Source organism: Pogoniulus pusillus, chromosome 22, assembly GCF_015220805.1.
Source record: "Pogoniulus pusillus isolate bPogPus1 chromosome 22, bPogPus1.pri, whole genome shotgun sequence".
NCBI lineage: Eukaryota > Metazoa > Chordata > Aves > Piciformes > Lybiidae > Pogoniulus > Pogoniulus pusillus.
Window position 1 is genome coordinate 14,113,814 of NC_087285.1, and position 27,142 is coordinate 14,140,955.

Sequence of the window (27,142 nt, forward strand, 5' to 3'; positions counted from 1 at the left end):
GAGGGAGTGCGAAGACAGGGCGGCAGGGGAGGAGTTTGTGGGGAAGGCAGCACAGCCATCGTCTTCTCTTTCGAGGAGGGAAATACGAAGCTATTTCGTGTTGTCCTCTGAGCCTTCACGCTGGGTCAAAGACCTTATCGGTGTGGGCTTGCCCACGCGGATCTTGCGAGATCTGTTGGGTATAAAATTATGCAGCTTTCGCGGCTGGTGCAGCCCTGATGCCACATTGCTTCTCCGGGCGTCAGGGAGCAGTGCTGCTCTGGGTCCTTGTTCTAGCTCACCAGGGCTAAGGTGGCCTTTTCACGGCTTAGGGCCGTGCACGCACCAACGTTTCGCTGCCCAAAGAAGTCTAAGAGCTGTAGCTGGGAAGCACGACACCGCTGAACAGCACGGCCGCTGGCCGTTCGCTGTGGCGCGGGGGCTCGGCGCTCCCAGCCCTCGCCAGCCGAGTCCCGCCGGGGCTGTGCGGAGCGGGCCGGGAAGGCGCCGGGCCAGCAGCGGCCGCCTGGACACTCCTGAGCGGCCGCAGGAGGGCGCCCGCAGGCCGGGCGGAGAGACGCGGCCTCCGCTTCCGCTGCCACTATGGCGGCGGCCGCAGGTGTGCCGGTGCGGGTCTGCCACCAGGAGATCGTCAAGTTCGACTTGGAGATCAAGGCGGCCGTGCAGGTACCGCTGCTCGCCCCCGGGCCGGGTCCTCCCTGCCAGGGCTGCGGAGCGGCCGCCGCCTTGCGCGGGGAAGCGCAGCCGAGCGAGGCCTGCCGCGGGCCGCGGTAACAGGGCCGTTGTCTTCCAGGACATCCGAGACTGCCCGGGGCCGCTCGGCGCCCTCACGGAGCTGAACGCTACCGTGAAGGAGAAGTTCCGCCACCTCCGCGGCCGCATCCAGGTGAGCGTCCGGGCAGGAGAGCTGTGCCGGGCATCGGCTTTCTCTGCAGGCCGGCACCTTGCGGCCTGTCTGGGCTGCCCGGGGGCGGTTCGGAGTGCGGGCCGCGGGGTGTTAGTTCTGTTAATTGGCTCCCCGGCTGGGAGTCCCTGCCGCGGGCTGGCACTTTGCTGTTAATTCGCTCCGTGGCTGGGGATGGGTTGTGCGAGTTGCAGGTGGCAGCAGTTGTTGATCAGATTTTCGTGGTTTTACTTTCTGCCAAAGGAACTCGAACAGATGGCAAAGGAGCAAGACAAAGAGTCGGAGAAACAAGCCTTGCTGCGGGAAGTGGAAAACCATAAGAAACAGATGCTCAGGTGGGTCGGGCAGCTGGGGCTGCTTACAGGCCCCTTGTAACCAGAAATAATCATACTTCTCTAGAGTGTCTTTCGAATCCTGGTTTGCAAATAGAGTTGCTGGCACTGTGCTGGTTTGCCCAAGAGCTAAGAGAGAGGATCAGGGATGGAAAGAGTGGGACTCTCATCTCTTTTCCATTCCTGTCCAGACTCCCTAACCATGGACTGTCCCTTTGCACAGTGGAGCACGTAAGTAGGTAGCTTGAGAGTGCTGTCTGACAGCTGGCACAGCTTTCTTCTTCCCTTGCTTCATGGGTGATGTGCTTAGGAGGAGAGATGAGAGGATAAGGTATTGCTGTTCTGCAGTGCAATGCAAAGTCCATGCACGTATCTGGGGTGCTCAGTTAACGGTGATTGCTTTGTGACATATTTTTTCACTTGTAAGGTGTTGCCATCACATTAACAGCTTTGTACTCCTGTGATTTCAGCAATCAGGTAGCTTGGAGAAAGGCAAATCTGGCCTGCAAAATTGCTATTGACAACTCTGAGAAAGATCAGCTGCTGCAGGGAAGAGACTCCTTACGACAAAGGTATTAGCCTGCCACCATGGTGTGATCTGAGATTTAAGCAGTATCTGTTATTGTCACTTGCTTTAAATGGAAGTGATAGAATGGTTTTAAGTTACTTAATTGACTCTGGAACTATTTCTATTAATTCCAGTCAAGGTTATGAACAAGTAATGGATTGTTAAGCAAGTTCTTTTCATGTGCAAGACAGGGTATAAGGATATATAATTTCTGTGTTGAAAACTTGGTGTATTTAATGTCACGGCATCACAAATGGGATGCCCAGGATAATACAAAGATAGTTTTCTGTCCATACCAGCTCATGGAATTGTACAGTCGTGGGTGAATAAATGGAGAAGTGTGGGCCCCCATGAGATTCTGAGCAACTAGCAGTTGTTTTGACTCATGACTCTAATTTTTTGTGATTTTTATTTTGATCATAAAATCATAGAATGGCTTGGAATGGAAGGGACCTCAGAGATCATCTACTCCAACCCCTCTTGGGAAGGAACACTCTCAACTAGACTTGGTTGCCCAAGGCCTCGTCCAGTCTGGTCTCAAACACCTCCAGGGAGGAGGCATCCACAAACACTCTGGGCAACCAGTTGTATTTTTTGATAAGTCATTGAAGATAATCTGAATTTCCCATGCAGTAAAAGCTGGTTGTGTCTTCTGTCCCTTGGCAGAGATGTTTGGTGCCAAGCACTGTTTGAAGCTCCCTGACAGCAGCGTTTGCCCCACAGTACCCAAAGTCATAATTTTATCCCTTCGTGCTTTACTTTTCCTCTTCTTTTTCAGGAAGACTACGAAGGAAAGTCTGGCAGAGAGTGCCAGTAACATCACAGAGAGTCTGATGGGCATTAGCAGGATGATGTCGCAGCAAGTCCAGCAGAGTGAGGAGACTGTGCAGACCCTAGGTACAGATGTTATTTGGATGTTTGGCTATGAATGGGGCAATTGAAGCACCTTCCACCAATTCTTTTAGGAATGGGGGGAGGCAGACTGACAACCTGCTTTGCTGTAGGAGAACATATTGTGTTGGTAATTAAAGAACCTGTCCAGTGCCTCTTAATAGTCAGATGTAAAAAGAGAATAATAATGTGCCTGATGCGGAGCTGTTTACTGGGGTTTCTGTTTCACGATTATGAAAAGAGTGTAGGAAAAGGGGGAAGGATGAGAAGCTTTTTGTTTAGTTTCATATAAAAGCAATTGTAAAAACAGTGCAAGGTCACATGATGCTAAGAGCATGTTTGGTGTAACTGTGCTACTGTCTTGGCAAGCTTTTGGTGCTAGCAGAGAAAATAAAAGCCTAGGTACAAGTCCATACTCGGGGGAAATTTAGCCTGGATGGAGGACTGTTTTTGCCCACTCTGCAGCTTGGATGACTAAAAGACAAGGAGATCAAGTGACTTGAACCTGAGGTCACTTGCTCTATCAGCAGAGCAGCAGAGACTGTGAAACCAAGATTTCACCCAGTTCTTTGGCTTCCACTCCTAAGACAATAAATCAAATGACCTGTCAAAACTGGTGATTCATGGAACATTTAGAAGTTAGATCTGTGTTGTCTATGCTTTTGGACAGCAAAGAGAACAGCTTAAAGACATGAATAAATCAGGCAACTTTCACCCTCCTTTTCTGCTGCCCTCTGAGGATGGCAGCTGAGCGTGGTTTGCTCATGCAAAAGTAGCATGTTTCTTCTCCCATTAAAAAGGCAGTTTGGCAGACACTTCTTCACCCTGTTTCTGACTGCACAGCACTGGGAGTTCGTCAAGGGGGAAAACCATCAGAGGTCATTTTACAAAAGCCAGCTGCAGATTCTGAGTCTGAAGATAGAATTTCCTTTTTCCTGAGCAAGTCCACTGCTTGTATGCAGTGAATGTACATGTACGGAGCAGGACAGATCTGCTTTGTCAGTAACAATGGGAAACAGCTTTGCTACTTTCACCCTCAAGATAGGACATAATGGTTTGCAGAACATTAGAACCATATTTCTGCTGTGCATTTTTGTGTGAACCAGACAACATGCTTGAGCTGGACCTTTCTTTAATCAGTCACTTCAAGTGATACAGCAGTACTGACTGTCAGACTGGGTATGCATTCTGTAATGTAAGGAAAAGGAGACTCCTGGGCTTATACTTCCACTTGGTAACTTGAAAGGAGAAGGCTGAAAAGTTTAGGGTATTTATTTGCTTGCTTGTTTTGTTTTCCTGCAAGTAAAGAGAAGTTGAAAGGGTCCAATGTTCCACCTTGTTGTTTTGGCACATTCTCAGCTCCTATTTTAGTTTGAGACCAATCAGCTTCCTTTAGTTCATTTCTTTAGAGAAAACCAGCATCACTAACCAAAAAAACTCCAAACACCAAAAACCCCACCCAAGGAAAAAACCCTCGAAACAACACACCAAAAAGGAAAGCCTCACCCCAAAAGAATTCTGTTTTTAAAAAATAACTTTAAATTGTTTGGGCTGAACAATTATGGGTCACTTACTGCTGCATGCTGCCTTTTCACATCTCTACCCTCACCTGAATCACATGGGCTTACTGCTCTGGGAACAGTTTGAGTTCCACAGTTGATATGCTGCTGCTGCTGGCAGTGATGGTGATTTCTCTCTCTCTTTGAATTGATGCTTCTCCCGTTTTTACTTCAGTCTGCTTCCAGCAAACTCTCAGGTAGATGCTGACTTAGGTCATTTAAAAATGTGAACTAGATTTCATCTGGAAACCTACAAAATGAACATTTCAGGAACAGGATGTAGAACTTTTAAGCCATTTAGTACTCTGCTTTGCATTTTTCCTTAGCACATTATGACTACTGTGTTGTGAAAGCTTCTGCGAGAGCAGTCTGCATTTGTCTTACCCATATCAGTCTGATCCAGAAGGAGCTCCCAAGCACTATCTGTATTGGCAAATACATGCTTATATCCTTTGTCATGTATTTATGAAGCAAAACCACCTGATTTCTTTTTCCCCCCCCTTAATTTCAGCCAATTCTTCACGAACCATCCTGGAAGCAAATGAAGAATTTAAGTCCATGTCTGGGACAATCCAGCTGGGGAGAAAGCTGATCACAAAGTACAACCGCAGGGAGCTGACAGACAAGCTGCTCATCTTCCTCGCCCTCGCCTTATTCCTAGCCACAGTGCTCTATATCTTGAAGAAAAGACTTTTTCCATTCTTGTAAAACTCCAAAGCTGAACTGGACTGTTATAAAAGATCAGAAAGAGATGTCATAATAATGGTGGGGCTTTTAAATAAAATAATCAAGGGATATTGCAATAGTGAAGGGGCATTAGAGCAGGCATGACTTTATACTGCCCCTGTGGAGCTTGTGACCTGCCTAAGAATAGCTTAAATGAGCACGAGTTGGGGAGAGGCAGGAAGATCAAGGTGTGGAAAGAAGAATCAGCAGTTTGTCTGTAGGCTTGGGGAACCAGACAAACACTTGAGGAACTAGGCATTCAAAGGTGTCAGTCTTAGCTTTCAACCTCTCTGCCTTTTGCCTTGAATTCAATTTTTTGAGCCTTGGTTTGGGCTGGAAGCTGCTTTGATGGCGGTATGTAAGGTGCTGAGAGAAAGGGGAAGGATGGAGGAGAGAAACTTACATTCCATGAATAAACTATTTATTGTAAACTGAGTTTTGTTTAAAAACAAAGCCTGGTGGAGTGAAGGAGCTTGAGAGTCAGTTCCAATGTAAAAGTTCTGCTTAATCCTTAACATCAGTGGTTTCTTGCAGATTGTTGTTTTTTTTAATGGGAGCATAGCACACATGCAGTCTGACTCTTCCTCTGGCCTTGAGAGGGCTCTTACAAAGCAAAAATGGGAGCCCTTTTTGTTAATATACATTCAGACAATATATTTGGGAGTTTGCATTGCAAGTCTGCTGAAATCGGGCCCTTTTGCTCCTTTTCTTTATAAAACTACACTTAATAGCTTATATTTGCAGAATACTGACAAGTTCAAAGTTTTTTACCTGTTCCTACTGCTGATCTTTTCTCATATAGTAAAATCTTTTGCAGTGATTACTTTCCCTATCTCTTGTGCTTTAGCAGAGGGAGTTAACTTGATATAATAATATCAATACCAGGCTACCACACTCCATGTGGTGTACCCTCAAGTACCAAAAACTGCATTGCAGTGTTTGTAAAGCTGATGTTGCTTTCTCCTCTAGAAATTGTTCCCTTGCTTCTTCGGAGTTGACTGGTAAAGCTGACAGTCTGTGTGGGGAATCTCACAGAAAGGTTGAATACTACCTCAATTTAGTAGTTGGAACTAGTTGTTTTTAAAAGGTGGTGCTACATCCAGCCTAAGAAATGTGACATCACACCAAGTGCAGTGTGTGAGATTTGAGTCTAGGTTACCTTTGTAGTTAGTTCTCAAGAGGACCTTTAGTGCAAAGAGGTGACAAGTTTATCACTTCGTTGTGAAACACTCCTGTACTAGATGCTATCTGGAGTGACAATTTACCCTTTTGCTGGCAGGTGCTGCAGGCTTGATTAGGTACAGAAGTGGCTGTCGGTTGTAATGCATGCTGGAGCACCGGCGCAGTTGCAGTGGCGATTGTATGGATTGTGTGGCTAAGTGCATACACAAGGAAAGTTGGAATTTGTAATGGGGTTCAAACACGAGGGCTCTGCCTGAAGAGTTAATCCCTGAGCCCTTCTTTTGGGGCAGTAACGGGGGATTTGGGAAGCTCGGCACTAGGACTGGTCCATCCCGCAGAGGGCGCCACTGCACGGGAGTGGGAAGCCTTTCTCAGCCCTGGAAGTGCTGTAACACAGGAGGCAGAATGGACGAGGCTTTCTCCCTGTCACTTGCTATATTTCAGCGCAGCCTTCCTAATAGCTCTCCTGAGATACAGAATTACACGGAGATTGAAATAAGCTGACAATGTGCATTTAATGGTTTTGAATACGAGAGAAGTTACTCAGCTAAACAAGGATACATTCACAAAGTCAACATGTGTGCTTTTTAATAGCAATAAAAGCCTTGCTTTGGAAGAAATCTTCCTATGAGCAGGTTTTTAGCCAAGGAAAGGGTGGCACAGACTGCAAATCTGGGCCGGCCACACCTCAGCAAATTTCATCCAGCTTGGTGGTACTGACGATTGGGTTTCACACCCATCATCTCTAGTATCAGGCTCTTGCCCTCTCTGAGCCTGCTCATCCCTGACATCTGCACAGATACGTACAAAGGGTGATAAAAATGGGTCCACTTGGCCTCCAATCTTGGAAACTAGAGCTTTAAATACTAACAGTATTTAAGACATGAAGATTATTTAGATTTATATTTCAGATTGCTGTGCAGCAATTCCTGCTTCTAAATCAGCAGTGCAATGCAGTGCTTTTGTAATGCAGCTTTAGAGCAGTCAATAAAGTTATCTTTTTCTGGATTACTTACTGCTCCTAGGCCAGATGTTGCAGTGCAGCTTTATTTTTTTAAGGCAGCCTGATCTTTCAGAAACACAGTGCCTGCAGGTGGCCAAGCACTCATTGCCTCAGTACTTCCTCCCTCATGTGGATGCAACATAAAAATAGGTTGTGGCTAATCTCTGAGATACTGGGACATTAAGCAGAGGAGAGCTGTGCTGTGGGCAGCCATGCAGTGTCTCTGCAGGAGGTTTTACTGGGTTTATCTTTGCGACATGCTCCTGTCAGAGCGCTGATCAACCTTGAAAAAAGCAGTAGCTTGCTCAGTTCTGGAATCTCTGTAAAGTGTTTTAAAGGGGTGATCTTTTTAGGTGGGGATTGTTATGTAGCACTTTGGGGAATAAGAATGGATGCCTTGCTGAATGTCTTGGGTTTTGCTCTGTTCTCATCTTGTTAATGAAATTTTGGCTTTCACACCTTGACCTGCTAGAACACTCCGAGGGCCAAAAATAAAACCTTCCTTCTGACATTTGCTTTCTGTTGCACCCAGGTTTCATTTAAAAATAATCTAGCAATTTTTGTAAATATGCCTGTTACTGACTGTCAATGTACAGTCCTCAGAGACCAGAGAAATAAGTGAAAAAATATTAAGGACTGCTAGACATTTTGAGGAGAGGGGAAGAGAAGAAATCCTCCCTGGGGTGCACAGGTTGATCTGCAGCACTTGGCACTGTTTCCTTTCATGAGCAGAAAGCATCCAGGCTCCTGCTGGGTCACAAAAAGCCTGGAAAGAAATAATCAGGGGAGATAAATTATATTTCCTCTTTGCAGTGAGAAGAGTGATTTAGTGAAGCACCATCTCTAATATATGGGGGCAACCACCCCAAGTGGTGCCTCACTAGATGCCCTGGCTTGGTAATTGAGTGGAGCAGAGCCACAGCTGGTGGTAGGTGCCTTGGATCCCTCCTAGGCACAGTAAGATGCCTCAATCATCTGGGCTTGTGCAGTTCTTCTGTGTTTAGAGATGGATTTTGTCTTTTGGACAGCCCACTGGGCTCCCTGGCCACTTCTTAATATAAAGATGGGGTTTGAATCACACCGGATGGTGTGTATCAGGATCTTGTTTCTGATGCATGCCCAGTGTTGTGAAGGGTAAAAACTGGCAGCACACCGATTTATTTGAAAGGGCATAACGTTTTCTTAGCTGCCTCACCCTTCAGGTTTGCCTTGACAAGGGCAGCAGACCCTTTGGGGATGGTGAGAAGAGGATGGCCTCCCTCTGCACTTTAGGGCTCAAGTGCAAGGAGGGACCAAGGGTTGAAGCCCTCCTGAGATCATGAGCTCCAGGGTGGCTGAAGCAGAAGGTGTTTGGGGAGCTTTAGAGGGAAAAAGAAAGAGGGCTCTGGGCTGTGTTGCAGGGTTCATATACAAGTGAAAGCAAATACAAGTGCTCCTGTTGTTAAATGCACCCTTCCTCTCTCAGGCAGCAAGTTTTGGATGTGGCCACTGCAGCTGACAGTGGGGTTCACTGTCACTGAAAATAACATTCAAACAAGGTGCAAGGAACTACTATGAGCTTAAAAAGATTCTGAAATGTTGCTTTGGAGTTTAGGGGCTAGTTTAGGTTCTGGCAGCAATCCAGCAGCTGTGAGTTAATGAACTTCTTCTCAGGAGCCTAGTGGTGTTTAACTACTTGTGTCCTCCCAGCAAATGGGACTGGAGCAATTTAAAGGATTGTGGGTACTTGGCTGTGCAGGTGGTGTCACTTAGGGATCTGATGCCTTAGCAGATTTAGAGCTTGGTTTGTGAGAGTCTGTGTTAGGTCCTGCTTATGGAATCCAACCTCCTACCTACTGGGTTTTTTCTGATTGCTGGTGGAAAAGGCCTGGAAGTTGACCTTTGATGCATAAGGAGCCAGGCAGCGTTGTCAGGTACTCAGCTGTGCTGCCAGCTTGTGGTTAATGGGCTGTGGGTGCAGATGTGGTCCTGGGTTCCATTCTTATGTGGTTGCAGTGGAAAGCCTGTGGGCAGGAGTGGGTGCCAGCAGGGTATTTGTCATCACTGAGGTTGTGGGAATGTCCCCACTACATCCCTGAAGTGTGCAGCTTGAGGCCATATAGTTAGAGGTATGTTTTCAAGGAAAGCCACCTTTTGGTGACAGCAATAAAACATGGACATCTGGGAAGTAGTTTTAACTTATGGCGTAAGTGTGATGAGAAAAATTGACTTGGTCTGACTTAGAGCTGGTTGGTTATTGGGTGATAGCGTCAGCAAATACAGAAGCACCACAGGAGAGCTCTCTGTGGGAAAATAAATGGAGTGTAATGTTATTCCCCTCCTACCTCAAAGCAATTAAGTCTGTATTTGAAGTTCTGCTTTTGAAATGCTTTCCACATAACTGGCTTTACCAAAGGGGAAGGGTGAATTCACAGCTTGGAAGTTTCTAAAAATGTCTCTGCCAAATGTGTGTGGCTGCTATCACATGCCAAGTGGTCCAGAGCAGGCCAGGCAAGTCAGGCTGGAATCTTTGGGGGCTGAGAATATCCAGGGGGCATGTGCATACTTGTCTGCAAATATGTGGGGCTCATCTTGGGAAGCAGGGGGGAATCAGCTTCCCATTGCACCCCCTCCATATATGTAATGGTAAATGACAAATATTTCAGCAGATGTGGTGGGTTTGTGACTGTATTGCTGCAAAGTGCACCAAGCCCTTTGTGTGACTGGTGCATGTGGGCATGCTGTGTTTCTGTCCCTCAGAGGTGGGAGAAGTGCTCTCCAAAGGAGGACAACTGAGTGCACTCAGTGCTGCCAGAGCAGAGTGGCAGCCACAGTATGGGTCAGTCCTGATGCTTTGTGGTTTAAATGCCAAAATATCCCCCACTTAAAATTTTTTTTTCTCAGTGCTGAAAGATTGATGCAGTTCTTTCTTTGAAGGTAGCTGGTGAGAATAGGAACCTTGCTTCAAAATTTAGTACTTTCATCAGGGCTGGAAGTTTCCTCTGCTGCTGTTCGCTTTCCCTGGTTATCTGGGTTTCTCAGAGTTTCACATCACTCGAGGTTGTCAAGGACCTCTCAAATTTATCTGGTCCAAACTCCTGCTCAAACAGAGCCACCTAGAGCTGTTGCCCAGGTCTGTTTCCAGATGGCTTTTGAGTTATTTCCAGGGATGGACACCCCACAGCCTCCCTGGGCACTTGGCTCCAGTGCTTAGTCACCCTCCCAGTAAAAACATGTTTCCTGATGTGCAGAAGGAACCTTCCCTGTTTCAGTTTTGTCCCTTGCCTATGGTCTTTTCACTGGGCACCACTGCAAAGAGCCTGGCACCCTCCCTTCAAGTATTTATACAGGTGCGTAAGGTCCCCTTCCCTTTGGTAAGAAGCCTTCTCTTCTCTTCTTGCACTTTCTCAGGGCTGAGCAGCAGAAGCTTCCTTAGCCTCCGTTCAGTCCTTGTTTGTACTTTTAAATATGGTACTTGTGCATTGGTTGATAATTAATTTCAACTTAAAAGGTGGAAAGAGCTTGCATTCATACTTTAGATTTCAGTACAGTATCTGCTTCTCTCTTCTCATGCAGCAGTTGATGATGCTAGTGAATATTCCTCAGTCATGGACATCTTAAGGTACGCTTGTTAGGGAATAATGGGCTACACTGGTGATGATGGAGTCTCTGCAAGGCTTGATGGCTGCAGAACTTGTCACTTCTTTATAAAGAAAGCAGTTTAACGGAATCGAAGTTGTTCACAGGCAGAGAAATCAGACTTCTCGTCTTTCTGTGCTGTGCGCTGTGTTGCTCAAAGACAGGTAGGGGGAAAAAATCAAGATGCCAAACCGTCCTGACAATGAGTCTCAAATCACCTACTACTTAACCAGCGTGAATGTAAATAACAGCTAACTGCTGTGGTATCTGGAGCAGTATAATCTTTATCTTCCCAAGTGTGCAGCTGTCCTAGAGTTCCGGGTACCCAGGCTGCTCTCACGCCGCGGTTTGAGCGGGAGAGGAAAGGCGCCAAAAGCCTGCTCCCGCCCAGCCCGGCAGGCTTGAGGCGGGGGGCAGGGGGCGCAGAGGGCCCTGCCGGCACGAGCGGCGACCCGCGCTGGGACCCGCTGTGGCCTGCGCGCCTGGGAAATGGCGACTCGGCTCTGCCTGCGAGAGGCGGGAATGTTGGGGTGGTGCCCGCCCCAGAGTTCTCCTGCCCGGGGAGTCCCCTGGCGCTGCTAAAGATAAGCTCCTGAGGGACTGGACCTTCGCTGCTTAGGGGGTCCCCACTGTAAGCACCCCTTTTGTGCAAGCTTAACAAGGCCTAACCAGCTCTGACCAGCACCTGGACCGCCCTTTCCCTCAGACAGCGGAACTCGCCTGTGAGTAGTAAACTTTCTGCTCAGCCCGATTAATAGCGGAGAAAAGCTGTGTTTAGAGCTTAGACTTTTGCATCTCCTGACTTCTAAAATAGCCAAATGCATAGTATGCTTCGTAAGATATTCTCAATGAAACAGTCTGCTAATTAAACTAAATTAACATCTGTATATAGTTTTGGGGGCAGGGTTTCAGGAAAATCAAATAATTTTAATTTTATATATATTCCTGACTGGCCCACGTTAGTTTCCTGCCTCCACAACAGCAGTGTACCATGAATGTCCATGCTCACTGAATAAACACTTCCCAAGCTGCTGGGTCAAGCAGAGGTGACCTGTCTCTGAAAGCTGATGTCCTCCTGGTTACAGGCTGTGCTGGGAACTTTGACTCATGGACTCACTGCAGCTGGGAGTCGCATAACCAAGTTATTAGTCCATCTGCTGTCTCTGCATGTGTCCCATAGTGCTCATCAGGTTTTCAGCTGTGCAAAACGAACCCAGGGGCTCTTGCATCACCCTAGTGCTATCTAATGCTGTTTGAGGACTGGCTTAGTGCAGGCGTCAGCCTCTGCAGTTGATTGTGCCGAGGCTGTTACACTGAACAAACTGAACTTCATTAGTATCTGCTTGCTTACATGAAATTGTACAAACAGGGTCTGGGCTGTTCTGTGCAAGGCAGCAAATGAGAGTCCCACTTTGCTGAGCTGTTGGTGTTCTCACAGGAACATACAACAGAAGAATTTGTGCCAGTTTCTTCAGGTGGTGCTTTGAGATAGATGCTCTGGACTGTCCATTGAAAATCTGATCCTCTTCCACGTGAAGAGAGAGCTACAGCCTGAGGAAGGGACTGGGACTCTCTGTTGAGTTAACTGAGTTCAGGGCCTGGCCCTTTGTGTGGTGTACACTGAGATCTGCACAGACACAGCTTGTGAGGCTAATGTTAAAGTCCTTCACTGTCTATAATTATGCACACTTCTGCAAAGTCACTGGAAAATGTTGTCTAATTGTGTCTCCATGTAAATGCGCTTGGCTAAGAGCAGCAAAGCCAGCACCGATTTCCCAAAGTCCCTCCTCTCTACTATGGGCTGGAGCTGCTGGTCCCACCAGCATGAATATGTGGAATAAACTCCCAGCTTCTGGCACCAGGTGAAAAGTATCAAATGCTACACAAACAGTTACATAGTCTTCATGGTATCAAACAAATATTAAACGTGAACCATATGGAATGCTTCACTTTAAAAAAGCAGCTTTTACTTTTATTTGCATCTGGTTTGGGATTTGCATTTAATGTCACAACTTCAGGCCTATCATGTAAGTATTGAGTGCCTACATGTAAGTATTGAGTGCCTAAATCACAACCTTGGACCACATGCCTGGAGAAGAGGAGGCTCAGGAGTGACCTCACTGCTGTCTACAACTACCTGAAGGGATGCTGTAGCCAGGTGGGGGTTGCTTTCTTCTCTCAGGTGACCAGCAACAGATCAAGGGGACACAGTCTCAAGTTGTGCTAGGGGAGGTACAGGCTGGATGTTAGGAGGAAGTTCTTCAGAAAGAGTGATTGGCATTGGAATGGGCTGCCCAGGGAGGTGGTGGAATTGCCATCCCTGGAGGTTTTAATAAAAGGACTGGATGGGGCACTCAGTGCCATGGTCTAGTTGATTGGACAAGGCTGGGTGATAAGTTGGTCTGGATGATCTTGGAGGTCTCTTCCAACCTGGTTGATTCCATGATTCTGTGTTGTTGCCAGCTTCTCTCTGCCTAGCTGCGGCCTCACACACTGACTATTCCTAGTCTACACAAGCAGGAGGGACCCAGCATGGCCTCCCTGGGCTTGCGTGGTGGTGAGGCAGCATGGACCTTAGCAACAATCATGGCTGTGCATCTGCATCCAAGCGATCTCTCATGAGGTTCATGCAGCCAGGCAGACTCAGTGATTTGGCAGGAGTCATGAGAAGCAAATCCGGGGAGGATCTCTCCCTGGGGTGCTGTGGCATCTAGCTGTACCTTAGACCACCCCAGACTCTTACTTCCACTTGGGCTTACTTTTATTTTTAACCTTGCAATGAGGTTGATCAGATGCTATCGCTCCTGACCTTTGTCTCCCGCTGCTACATCAGAGCTGGCTGGTGCAACTCGCTTATCTCCGCCTTTCAGAGGCTGCCAGGCGGGGTCGCGGGCAGTGCCGTGGCGCTGCGGAGCGCTTTGCCCTGCGCTGGGTGTCGGTGGCTGCATGAAAGGAAAATGCCACTCGGCTGCTCTGAGCCTGGCCTGGTGATAATGCTGCGTGCGTCCCTCTGGGCCCGCGATAAGCGCCCAAAGGGCAGGCAGGGAGAAGGTCTCCTTGGGGATCAGCACGCACCAGGCCCTATAGATAGAACAACATATATATAGAACAACATGAAAGCTTTTTGCTTTCTTCTTTTCAACAGCGTGATGGCGAGGTATCACGTCCAGGGACGCTTTGGGACCTGACCTCTCCAGAGCTCTGATCTTGTCGTACCCACAAGTCCTTTGGCTTGCGTTGTCCCAGTGAGTCCAGAGACTTGAAACCAAACCCCACACAGGCTGCAGAGCATCAGTTCTTAGTCCCAGTAAATGCACACTGAACAGAGGAGGATGAGTCAGTTTCACTTCATCTTCAAAATAGACAGCAAGACAGAATTTTCCTGTTTGGGCTATTGGCTTTTCATAGGTGTCACCCAACTACCATTTATTGCTGCTGCTGCTGGGAGATAACTCTGTCAGTGGCATCTAGGTGCTGACATTATGGCTAGTTAGTCCAAAATGAAGATAAGATTGTTCTATATTGAGTAAGTCTATTGATCCAGTTGGCCTCCTGTCCTGTGTCTGATAATAGCAAATACTTGATATCTCAAAAAGGGAAGCAAGCCTTCCCTGCTCTATACATTGCTATATATTGTGCATATATATATATATATATATGAAAATTATCTATTTTTTATATATATATAAATGCTGTGTGTTTTGTATTCACCGGTGAAGAGTTCCTTTCTGAGCAGTGTTCTTAAAAGCAGGCTGCTTTTGCTTTCTTTTATTTGAGTGTAAAATAGCAAATGCTGCTGTGGGTCGTAATGTTATTCCCATTTGTTTTAATTAAAATAGCTGAAGCAAAAATACAGTAGGTTAATGTCAGTGACTCCTGGCTTTCACGGACTGCTTTGTGCCAGTAACCTGTCTGCTTACTCAAAACCAACCAGACAAAAAAGAGAGGGGAAAAGGAGCCAAACAAAAAAACAAAACAAAACAAAGCCAACAACAACATCTCTGAAGGGAGGTTGTAGCCAGGTGGGGGTTGGTCTCTTCTCCCAGGCAACCAGCAACAAGGGGACACAGTCTCAAGTTGTGCCGGGGGAAGTATAGGCTGGATGTTAGGAGGAAGTTCTTCCCAGAGAGAGTGATCTGCCGTTGGAATGGGCTGCCCAGGGAAGTGGAGTCACTGTCCCTGGGGGTGTTCAAGAAAAGACTGGATGAGGCACTTAGTGCCATGGTCTAGTTGACTGGGTAGGGCTGGGGGATATGTTGGACTGGACGATCTTGGAGGTCTCTTCCAACCTGGTTGATTCTGTGATCCCACAATTCTCTTTATCTTCAGATTCGGTTAAAATAGTTTTGTCTTTGCACCAGTATCTTTGATATTTGCAGACTTCGACCCAAACTTAGTAACTGATCTTTCACAGACTTAACGGTAAATAACTTTTCAGGAAAATAGGGTAATATTCCTGCTGAAAAGATGGCAAGTGGGAATTTGCATTCTCATTACTGTAAGTTAATTTCTGTAAAGAGGTGAGTGGATGTTTAGGTTTGCAGATTTCAGTAAGAGCTTCTGCCCTTACTACCTTGTCAGAAAGACATTGCTTTGGGTGTCTGCTGGAGGACTGCAGAAAAGATAGTGAGCTTTGGGAGACAAATTGCCAGCAGCAAGTACAAAATGCTCTCCTTCAAAAGAAAAAAACCCTTTTCTGTTCAGTACTAATCTCTATATGAGGACTTTGCTTTGCACATGCAAGAGCAACAGCAGAGCCATTTATGTGGCTTCAAGCCAGAGGATATTAGCAGTCCTTTCTGCACTCAGCCTCAGTGCCTGGGGCACTGGATTTAGTGGTGTTGTAGTAATAACCACACATCTATTGTTAATTAACATATCTGAACCATGTTCCTCTGTGGTACTTTGTCTGTGACCCTGCAGGAGATGAAGTTCTCCATGGCAAATAGAGACACGGGGTCCCTGGCACGGCCCAGGCACCACTCAGAAGTGCTGCGGCTTCTCTAGAAGCATGTTCATCAGCCCCAGAGGCTGCTGGTGACACATGACATTTTCTTTGCCCGTGTACACTAGGGCATAAGATGTGACGTTTACATTCAAGATCAATTATTTTTAACTGAAGAATGATAGCCCTGCGTCTAAATTATCTCAAGGCTTAATTCACATCAGTTAAACCTTTTCAGAGGCTTATTAAAATTCCTTAAGTGTGTCCAACTTATCAGCAGTTGAGTGTCAATGGCATTATACAAATGTTGCTATTGGAAATAACTGTTAAGTATTGTTTGACTCTATTATTCTCATATATATATATTACGCCTGTGACTATTAATACTACTTAGTACTTACATGACTCCTTTCATCTGGTGATCATAAGGCATGGCCCAGGGAAGCCAGTACCACTGTCCCCTTTCTAAATATGGGAAAACTGCCACATCCAGCCACTGTGCCTCATACTTGAGTTCAGCATCTTCTACCTAACCCTGCCAGGCTGGGCTGTCAGTCTACCCTTGCAGCTTTTTAACAGCAGCTACCTCACCTAAACCTTTCACCCTGGCAGCTGAGCAGTGCCATCTTCTGTGTAGGTAAACAGGGGCAGTGGTGAAGCTGGACAACAGGCAGATTGAGATCTAGATCAGTACAGACTGTGAGATGTGAGGCAGTGAGGAGGTGACACTGGGCTCTGCAAGAAGACAGTGACAGCAGTTGTTGAACCGTTGCAGAGTAAAGAGAAATTGGAGGGGAACAAGGAGAGGCTTGGGGACAGTCAAAGGGAGGAAGGAAAAGTCCTGCTTGAATAAAGGTACTGCCTGTCCTGGTGTCTGATGCAGCTGCAGGAGGCTGGGATGGGATTGTTGATGTACCCATGCGTGACTATCCATTCAGAAACGTTTGAGATCAGTTCACAACTGTTCTTATGCATTTTCCCCCTTCCTTTTTGTTCCTTGCAGTGTAAATATATAGTTCCTACCCGTCTTGGATAGTGGTGAGGGTTTAGGCTGTGTGCCGACTTGTATTCACTTTGAGATTCTGTGCAGCGAATGTGTTTTGAGGATCTGATAGTTTATTCCAGACACCACTAGGTAGCACTGCGAAATCAAGTTCTGCAGCATCCTTCCCTTCTCAGTTGGCCCCAGCAGAACAAAGGCCATGCGAATTCCAGAATGCTTGGGCTCAGTACGGATAAAGGTAGCAACAGTGGGTTCAAAACTTTCTGTAATATTTGGTCCACAGTCACATGTAGGAGAAACCAGCCGTGATACAAGCAGCACTGCCTTTGCTCTTAGCTGCTTTGGGCACTATTCAGCAAAATCCTGCAGCATGGGCATGCCCTGCCCTAGGTGTGAGAGTCGCCTGCTTGTGCTAATGAGGCAGGGCGGAGGCTCGCACAGATGAAAGCGCCCAGTTTGAAAGCACAAATAGGCGTTAGGCTTTATTCTGCTTGTAAGTGACTGTCAGCATCCAAACTCTGCAACACAAATGCTGCAAGCATGTCTAAAATTAATCTTTGTGCTGTGATGGTCACGGCTGCATGTGATAGCCAAGGTGTACTGTACACACATTTATTGTACATTACTCTCATCATGAGCATTTTGCTGCCACAAAAAAAATTCTCTTTAGTGGACTGTAAGTTTCTACTTTTTACAGAGAGATTACAGAGTATATTAAGTATATTTTAAGTATATTAATATACTTTAAGTATATTAAGTATTCATTTTCAAGTTGATACTTTATTCTTGGTTAAATACTTGAGTTTCTTGTACTCTGGCAGGATTTATGAATTTCTATGAAATTTGCTATATTCCTAATTTTCATTGGAATATACCACAAAGGAAAACGAGTTGCTGTGATTCAATATCTTAAGGGGTTTTCTTCCCAAGGAATGGAGTCAAGTAAAAATTGAGTTTGTATTATTAGTTGGTTTCATTAAAATTACTTTAGTGAGATCAGAGAAATACTTTGAGTTGTGAATCCCAAAATTACTGTAAAAACTGGCAGTTCATCATCTATTTGAGCCCAAACATACTATAAGTTAACTTCCTGGATTTTGGTGAGCTTGATTTCATAAAGAGCAAAACCTCACTGCAGAGCAGCTTATGCACATTTATATTTAAATACCCACATCACCATATCACTGCTTTTTAAAATTAGCCCTTGCTCTGGCTGCTGCGGGAAGAGGAGACATGATAAAGGGATTGAGCATCATGCTCTGCAGAAACTGCAGGCTTAAACACACCAGTTAGAGAAACTCTGAGCTGCCACTGCTGCTGGAAGGATCTGTGTGAATCCTGGCTTCACTTTGTGTGTGCTGATCACTGGCAGATGCCTTGGAGAACTTCAGCATCAGTGCTAGCTGAGGAGATGGAATGTAGGACAAGTAGACATTTGGAGGTTTTAACCTGATACAGCTGTACCTAATGTAATGCTTTTTCTATCTGCAAAGTAAGGCAGTTGATCATCATTAAGGCAGATGGTCATTTTAAGGAGACTTCCAGCTGTTCTACTCTAAAATAACAATGTCCACAAAAGCATTTCTGGAGTTGGTTTCATTCACAACCGTTAGGGAAAGTCATGAAAAGTGATGAGCCAAAAGGGTAAAGTGTTTGTACTGAGGACTGTCTCCTGTCTCATGCAAACCAAAGATGCCCCAATTTAAACTGAAACAAATGTCCTTGTTTTACCCTGAGAAGGGCCTGAATTTCTTGATGTTTTCACCTTTTTATAGGTTTGGCCACCCCAGCTTACAGCAAAATAACATTGTGGCATCACCTGTCACTCTAAGAGTGTCTTTTAATACTTGCTGGGCTGTTGCTTTACCTTATCTGGTTGCTTGTGTGACATCTGTAAGCAACTTATGTGGTATTTTCATCCCCCTGAGGATTTATGGTGACCTCCTGGGGATTTTAGTCATTGGATCAATATGCTTCTGACACCTGTAGATCAACATAAACTTGACCCTTGGTCCTGACAAATCTATCACCACAATGCCCTTTTCAAAAACATCTCCATTGTGGGGAGCAGAGAGGGTTTGGGCTGGATGGAAACAGTGATGGTGGCAGGGCAGAGCACTTTCCTCTCAAGGCCAAAAGTCAAAATTATAAAGGAACCTGGGTGGTTCACCACCCTACCCAAGCAGAGCACTGGGACAGTGGAGGCCAGCTTGGGGAAGGGGCCCTCCAGGCTTTTGGGGTACAGCCAGGTCCTCAGCAGGACCAGTAACTCTGTGAGATGCTGGCCCTGGGGTGATCCTGGTGCCTGTAAAATGCCATGTTAGCCAAAAGTGCTGACCCCTCCTTGGGGATTTCTGATAAGATGAGACCTGCTGCTTTAAAAAGCTGCTTGTTGTGCTCATCCTATCTTTAGCTCAGGTCATCAGAAAGCATTTTCTCTTTTGGAAAGTCTCTGTGCAAAAGCTTTCCTGCACTCACTCCCCACCCCATCTATTTTTCCATTCAAGCACTCCAAAGCAGGGATTTCTGTCCATGTCTTTGCAGCCTGTCTCCGTTCAGAGGGCAATGGAAGATCCTTTTTCTGCACCTGAACTCCACGCTCCATGATGCAACGTGTGAGGTTGAAAAACACCTGGAGATTTGCATTGAATGAATGTCATCATCATAATTAAAACAGGGTCTTCCCAATTCCAAGATCTCATCAACTCTAAGTTTACTGAAAAAAAGCAAAGCACCAAGCAGTGCATGGTGCAGGAATGACACGCACAGGTTCAGCAGTAGTTAGAGCAAGTGATTTGCACTCCACTCCCCCCCCACCAAAAAAATGTTTTCCATAAAATGTCAGTGACACAAAAATTCTCAGGTCATCAGTTCTGCTTTCAAGAAAAAAAAATACAGAGTGAAGTCCTGTGACCTACAGTGTTTTTCTCGAGAGATTTTGAATCTCCTCTAAATACTTTAATTTCCCATCAGAAGGTGAGTGGGATGCTGATGTCTTAGTTGATAAAACAGGAGTGGTCTCAGAAAAGAGATTTGATTTGAAAGCATGGGCTAATTAATTTTGAAGAGGATGATGCTTTTCAACTGGCACCCCCCCAGAAAAAAAAAAAAAAGGTATGATGTTATTTCACCCAACAGAAAAAAGAGAATGGTGTAGGTGGGAGCTAATTGCTTGAATGTCATCTCCAGTCCCAGATACAGGTACCTCAGTCTGAACTTGACTCCTGTTGTTCATGCTCCCTGAGCACATCACGTTTACTTCTGAAAGGGCCAAGTAGGGCTGATGAATCCCAGTGTTGGTAACAGCTGTGTGAAGTGATGGAACCTGCCCAGAAAATGAGAGGAATGGCCATCTGGAAGGCAGGAGGAGAACATAGGAGACATTTCCTGCTGCTCTGCAATTAATCAGAGTCTGTCTTTCAAGACAAATCTTGGAGGCCCAACTTGACTTTATTGGAGAAAAATCTTTAAACCAACTAACTTTGCACTTTTAGTAAGGATATAGTCTACTACCAGGAGCAAATAAAGCATCCAACTTTGGCAAGACACCCTCTCTATTCTGTTCTGGTTGTACCTGAAATGTGAATGAACCTACCCCAAAAATATCTTCCTACAAAAGACAATTTGAGTATAGTGGTATTGACTTTCATCAGAAGAGCATCCTATTCCTAAAGCTTAGATCATGGCTTCTCCATGCTATAAAGGGCTTTGAACTCGAGTTGGGTCTGAATTATGTGACATGTAGAAGGATATTTATATCCAGCCTTGCTCTGGGGGGCCACTTGCCTCATCTAAATAATTTTAAGGAAAAAAAAACCCAAGTTAGATAATCTGGATGGTATCTTCTATGATGCAGTCCTAAGTATCTTCCTCCTTATGATTTCTTACCCCTTCTCTGTTGAGTAGAGAAAACAGTGATATGGTACCTGCTGTGCAATATAGCTGTCCTTGCAACAAACCTTGTGTAACTCTTGCTGTGACCAAGGAATTAGCAAATCAAATTCACAGGAAAATAAACCTTCTGTATTATGGTACTAATGGGTGTATGCAATTCTGAAGTGTAAGTAGATGGAGACAGGGTAAAACTGAACTGACTGTACACTAGGAGTCCAGAGCATCAAACTGGCATCTTCTAGGGGCAAATTGGGGAAGTACTGGATGTGTAAACAAAAAAAATGTCCATTTTCCCTATGACTTTTATAGGATTTAAAATACAACTGGCAGCTGAAATGGATTCTTTTCTCAGAAATCTTCACTCCACCAGAGCTCAGCCATCAGTACAGGACCTTTGATATGAAACTTTGGAGTTTCATCTCTAACACCTCCTGGTCTTCTAAGTAACTTCATGTTTCTGGATGTACCTCTTTATCAGCTTGTGAAATGGTGGTCCCAGTAACTTGTAGAGATGGTGCTGCTCAAATAAGTAGCATTCGTGTGTGTGGTCCTGAAGTGTATTTCATTATTATTTTTAATAGGACCTAAAATAAATATTTGGTGGTTGTAGCTGTCAGGTGTTGTGCCTGCCCCACTGCTCTCCCAGCACAGGTTGATTTCAGCATTTGTAATCTGGACACACACTGCCAGAAGCCATCCGTCATCTCCTGTTGTGACCTTGTACCACCTGTCTGTCCTCTGCAAGGCCAGCAATTAAAATGTAAGGTAATGAAGACAGCAAGACATGAAAGGGCTTTTTAGTAGCTGATCAAAGGGGCAGAGCGCAGTGTTTTCACAACCAGAATATTGAGACCAATAAGACTGGAAAGGATTGGGAAAGAAAGAAAAGCAAAGAGGATATTTGGAAATTAACCTACAACTGTCCCTAGCATCCTGTTGTGCTCTGTCAGTGAGGGAGTCTCTCATGTGCTTTTACTTTTTTTTGTGGTGGGGGAAAAATATCAAGTATTTGCTTTCATCTTGTTTCATCTTTTTGTGCATAAAGGTGAAATGCTACAGATATGTTAGCACTGAGGACTGGACAGGAAAATTTGTTTTCCAGTTCTAATGCCTCGCTGTGTAAGACATTGTTTAGGCTTAAATTCTAAAGGTGAAACACCTGTGGGCTCTAAATTGGTGTCTAACCTGGAGAAGAGGAGGCTCAGGGGTGATCTTATTGCTGTCTACAGCTACCTGAAGGAGGTCTGTAGCCAGGTAAGGGTTGCTCTCTTCTCCCAGGCAACCAGCAACAGAACATGAGGACACAGTCTCACATTGTGCCAGGGGCTGGATGTTAGGAGGAAGTTCTTGCCAGAGAGAGTGATTGGCATTGGAATGGGCTGCCCAGGGAGGTGGTGGAGTCACTGACCCTGGAGGTGTTCAAAAAAAGATTGGATGAGGCACTTAGTGCCATAGTCTAGTTGATTGTATAGGGCTGGGGGATAGGTTGGACTGGATGATCTTGGAGGTCTCTTCCAACCTGGTTGATTCTATGATTCTATACTTTGGAGGTAACTAAGGAGCTGCAGAGTAAATGTAGTTGTCTCAGGCCTGTCTGCCAGAGGTGCCAATGCCCAGCAGCTCTCGTTGATTTTGCTGGGGTATTTTGCTGGGGTTTTTTTTGGTGTATCTGAAGGGAGAAGTTAGGTCCTTTAGGAGCTTTAGGTCCCAGACAGGCATGCTGGATGCCTGTGAACGTCAGCTGAGAGATACGGCAGAAAGTCTCTTTTTATAGCAGCAATTCCACTATCATGTCTTCAGAACGAGAGTTAAGTAAAGCAGGGGGTTTGGTGTTGCTTTAAAAGTGCTGTCCATAAAGCTGCCAGAGAAGAGCCTGCCTTCTGAGCATGGCTGTATGCGTAGCGTCCGTGGTTTTGGTGGCTATAAGACAGGAACCCTTGCAAGCCCCACTGAGGTACTGGTCTGGGCATGTAATTGGAAAAAAGCCTTCATATATACCCTGTAACACACAACAAACATAAAAACTCCTGAAGCCCTCATAACCAGAAAGAAATAGCACAAGGATACTAGAGCCTCAGGATGGGAGGATGCCAGAAATGCAGCTGGGTGTCAGCATGTCTGTCTACTTCTACTCTGAGCCCTTGTATGCTGTCTGTGTCAGTATGAGAATCTTCAGTGGGATTAACCACGTCCGTAAAGTGAAGTGTGTGTAATTGTAGGATGGATCTGGACCTGTCTCTGTGGATATGCAACGGAAAGGGAAGCAGCAGCTGACACGGCACAATGCATAAAGCAGTACATGAACCTTTGAGTCAACCAAGATTTACATTTTCCTTCCCTGAAATAGCATAAATCATCCCCTTAATATCATTAGAGCTGACTTGCTGAAGCCAGGCAGTAGGACTTTGTTCTAACTTTTTGGTACTTAAGTAGGTTTCCTACATTTTCATTTGACTGTTTGAAATGGTTTGGGATTTTATTTTATTTCATTGTGGCCTGTGTTTTTAATGGCTTCTCTTGATGACAGCCAGCCAGCACTGTGCACATGTCTGCACACTGCACTTCCACTGACTGCAGTGCCTGCTCTGAGAGCAGATTTTATTTTTCACAGACAGTAAAGAATACCAGGAAAATGGGATTTGGGGACAATGTCTATGAGCCAGTACTGTGACTTATCCAAAGCTTATGCTGGAGGACAATACAATCTATTTAGGAAATGTCTGCTGGTGTATTACTGCAGCAGCAGCATGCACCAAACCCAGTTCCCAATGCACAGAGCACCCAGAGAATGCTTCTTGAGTAGATGTTTTTAACGGTGGAAGTGAAGAGTTTGTTCAACAACCAGATTGTTGGTTCTAAGACTAAAACCCTAAAATTACTTTCTAAATTACATTTCCTACTAAATAGTAGTTAGAGCAGTTCACAGCATTTGGAGTACTTGACAAACTTGCTTTTCTTCTCCTATTTGAGCCTGCTAACTCCTGTGTGGGTAAAGTAGGGTCATTTTTGCTTATGTCTCCTTCAGCCTACTCATCTCCACAAACAGTAATTTAGCTCCAGGATGTCTCCCCAAAACCAAGTAATTTTATCCAACCATAAGAAATTAAATTATTTTTACCAGAAAGAGGTTTTGAGAGACCTTTTCCAAGTTAGATTTTCTTCTGAGCAACTTCTTTTCCCAGCACATCAAGCTAAGCAAGTATTGAGACATCTCATCAAATTGTGTTGGTGAACCCCTGCACTTGCATGGACCCTACCTACAGTCGAGTAGGGGTGAGGGTCTGACTTTGCTGACCCAAATGCAAACATGATGCTCCTCTCTAGAGCTGGGAAAAGGGCACAGATCTCCTGGCTTACAGACTTGTGGTTTAGCCGTTGCCCATGTTTCTTTGTTGACACTGAAAGATGTTATTTTAAGCAGGAATGACTTAACAGGCATGTTATAGTCTCAGCAGAGTCAGTGCATCAACAGCTTAGCACACAGAGCTGTTTTAAAAATGCCCTGCTTTGCTCTTCTGCATTTTCACCTCCCTCTCCAGGCTTCTGTCAGCTTTTCCTTTTGCTCAGTTTCTGGGAAACTGTTTATTTTCTGTCATCCTCTTAGGCTCCGTTGGTATGGCTTGTATGTGATTTGCAGTTCCAGTAACTCCTTTATACAGAGAAAACTATTTTTACTCATCTCGGCCAGCCCATCAACTCTAGTAGCCATTTCAAAGCAACAGTCTAGGGCAAGTCTGTGCAGTACTGCAACAGAAATGGCAGAGATGCTTTAAAACTGGTCAGTTAGCTGAGGCGTGGCAGAACGATCTTCCCTGTAGCTAGAAGCAGCAGCAACTGTGTAGTTCAGCTTGTGCTTTTGTTTGTGTTTTCTGAGGACTGCGGTGGGAAGGGAGAAGACCGAAGTCTGAGATCTCTAAAGATCCCTTGTTGGTACATAGAATGAAAAAGCTGTGTGGATCAGTGCACTGCCTATGAAGTGGAGGAAACAGCAGGGATGAGATTTCTGTTGATGATAGACTGGAGTTTGTTCTAAAACAATAAATTAAGTTGTTTTGAAAGAGGAAAAGCTGCTGGGAAAAAAAAAAAAAAAAAAACAAAAACAACCGACCTGGAATCCCCTTTGGCATTGAAGTGAACTAGTGGGAGGTTAGAAAAGGCCTGTGGTTGATGGACTGCTCCTAGAATGATCTTACATCTAAATGGGACTTTCTTACTGAGTGATGCTCTGGAGTGGCAGGGTTTAAAATGACTGCAAGAGAGAGGTAGAGACTGTCAAGTAACTCATTCTATGTCACTTTGCTAAATCTTGATTGATGAACTTTCACAAATGTATTACCAGGGCTTGATCTTCTCTTAGAAGAAATCTTCGCTTCCCTCTCTGCACCAAAACGAAGCATAAAGTTCATATTGTAGTCAGTAACTAACCACCCAGCAACGAAAAATCAGACTGCAGCCAGAAAGCCTGACCCTTTCTCACTTTGGAGGCAAGGTGGAGTAGTGTTTTAAAGGTGTTGACTCTTCTTAATAATCCCCATTAAGAAGAAATCACTTACTGCTGATATTGATCTAAACTGTTGTCAGTGAGATGAATTAGGATCAGGGGGCTAGAGAGAGAGGGTTGTTGATCTGTTGTTTTCCTGCTGGGCTTCTTGGGAACACTGAAACATTTAGCTAATTCTTGCCAGGTTCATATCTCCTGTTTTCTGAGTAACTTTCTGAGTAACTTTCTATGTGAAAACTCCTTGAACTTAAGGAATAAAATTCCTCCCACAGATGCATTTTAGGAACTGCTGAAATGTTATTTGGGAAAAACAATTAGTTCAGTTCCTACAAAGCTGCTAAAGGCAAGGGATTTGGTATCAGTCCCCTACAGCTGACAATTTGTTTCTGTACAAATTGCATGAATTCCCAATAGTTTTTATAAACCTACCATATGCAGCTTGTCTCAAGAAGACAAGTGGTGCTGATCTGTACTCGCTCTGTTACCTTCAGGTCCAGTTGTGGCTCTGAATTCTTCTAAAAGAGCTGGGCTAAAACAAAGGAATGAATGCCAGTGCCAGGTTATGTAATTAACAAAATAAAACAAATCCAACAAAACAAACTAAAAGGCAAAAAAACTGAAGATAGTACAGCAAGATCAAATCCAACTGCAAATCTTTTTAAAACCTCTTTCCTACACACTTTAGCATGCCCCTGAGCACCGAGAGGATCTCTGATTTCAGGTTCTCAGGAGAAATTCCAGCATCCTGCACTTGCCTCTAAAATAATGTTTTCTAAGCACAAGCTTTTCATATGACTCTGAATGTGAAGCACTTCAGGCTCAGGCAGAGAAACAGGGCAAGTCTGATGCATTCAGTTTTTCTAAGCTTTTGAGCGGATTGGACTCGGGATACGAGCACATCGCCATGCTGTGGTATGTTCCGGCAGCCTCGGTGCCGTCAGAAGTCCGGGTGAGACCTTTTACCATGGCCCGACCATGTTGGCTGTACTGGCTGTAGAGGCTTTTGTTGCTGTGAAGCCACAGCCCGAGGTGAGGCAGACCACGAAGAACAAGACTAGCAGCAGTGGGGTGTTTGTGAGATGGTAAGTCCCCCTTGGCCAAAATCAGTGTGCTGAGGGTTAATTCCTACCGTACTTCTCCATTGCACTTCCCCTTAATCCAGCTAATGAAAGATCTTTAGCTGTTCCTGGCGCTGTGGCTGCTGGTGCCTCTGCCAGAGGTGGGCAGCCACACTGCTCTCGGCCACAGCCAGCTGCAATTGTGGCCTCTGCCTAAATCACTTTCTGAACTGGCTCCAAGCCTCCAGCTGCTGTTCCAAGCCTCTGTCTTATCCTGCCATGCATCTGCTCGTGATGCAATTCCCGCAGGAATGGGGAAGTGTGGAGAGAAGGGGAGTGCATGAGCAGTGGTGTGAGCAGGGACTATACTACATCCATCCATGCTGAGAATGAGCACAGTGCAGTCCTGGAAATCAGAATCAGAGCTGGTGTCCAGAACAGCCTCTGCAGAACACTGGCAGGCTAAGTCACATGGGACAGTTGGATTCCCTGATAGCTGTAGCTCTGAGATATTATGGAAGGAAAATAAGGTTTTAAGAAATTAAGGGATGTTAGGAAATGAAAATATGTTGGGAGCATGTGGAGATGAGTAGAATCACTTTATCATGAGTTTTTTCCTGGGGTCTCAGTGTAGTCCATCATTGTAGACAACTTAATACAGGGCCCTACTCAGGGCCAGCTTCTGAAAGTTCAAGTTTAAGCTGATCTTAATGCTTTCCCTCATATTAATTTGGGATTTGTTCTGTCTTCTGAGATCTTTGTGTGAGCTTTGATCCTAGCCAAGCTCTGAAGCAGCAAGATCCAACTGCCAGTGACATCTGCATTAGAGTGGGATGTCAGAATTTGGGCCATTTTACAGATCAGGCAAACTGACCAGACTGTTACTCCCTTCCAGCACTTAACAGTGACAGAATTTAAATGCAGATTTCTCCTGATTATCCTATGCACTTTCCACAGG

At 45.3% G+C, this 27,142-nt stretch overlaps 1 protein-coding gene and 1 long non-coding RNA gene across 2 annotated transcripts; both read left to right on the forward strand.

Moving 5' to 3' along the window:
• Positions 1-349: 349 nt before the first annotated feature.
• On the forward strand, positions 350-5,411 carry BNIP1 (BCL2 interacting protein 1). Its single transcript, XM_064161834.1, has 6 exons — positions 350-666; positions 794-886; positions 1,148-1,239; positions 1,707-1,808; positions 2,583-2,701; positions 4,766-5,411. Exons 1-6 carry the CDS (start codon positions 583-585, stop codon positions 4,960-4,962), a joined length of 687 nt encoding a protein of 228 aa, XP_064017904.1. The 5' UTR covers positions 350-582; the 3' UTR covers positions 4,963-5,411.
• Positions 5,412-8,917: 3,506 nt separating this feature from the next.
• Positions 8,918-20,765, forward strand: LOC135185253 (uncharacterized). Its single transcript, XR_010306426.1, has 2 exons — positions 8,918-9,078; positions 19,276-20,765. It is a non-coding gene; the product is annotated as an uncharacterized LOC135185253 (long non-coding RNA).
• The last annotated feature ends 6,377 nt before the right edge of the window (positions 20,766-27,142 follow it).

Bases quoted from the DNA above. Each gene is read 5' to 3' on its own strand.
- BNIP1 (XM_064161834.1), top strand. From the start codon at position 583: ATGGCGGCGGCCGCAGGTGTGCCGGTGCGGGTCTGCCACCAGGAGATC. The intron at 667-793 runs GTACCGCTGCTC...GTTGTCTTCCAG, and splicing joins AGATCAAGGCGGCCGTGCAG to GACATCCGAGACTGCCCGGG. The intron at 1,809-2,582 runs GTATTAGCCTGC...CTTCTTTTTCAG, and splicing joins AGAGACTCCTTACGACAAAG to GAAGACTACGAAGGAAAGTC.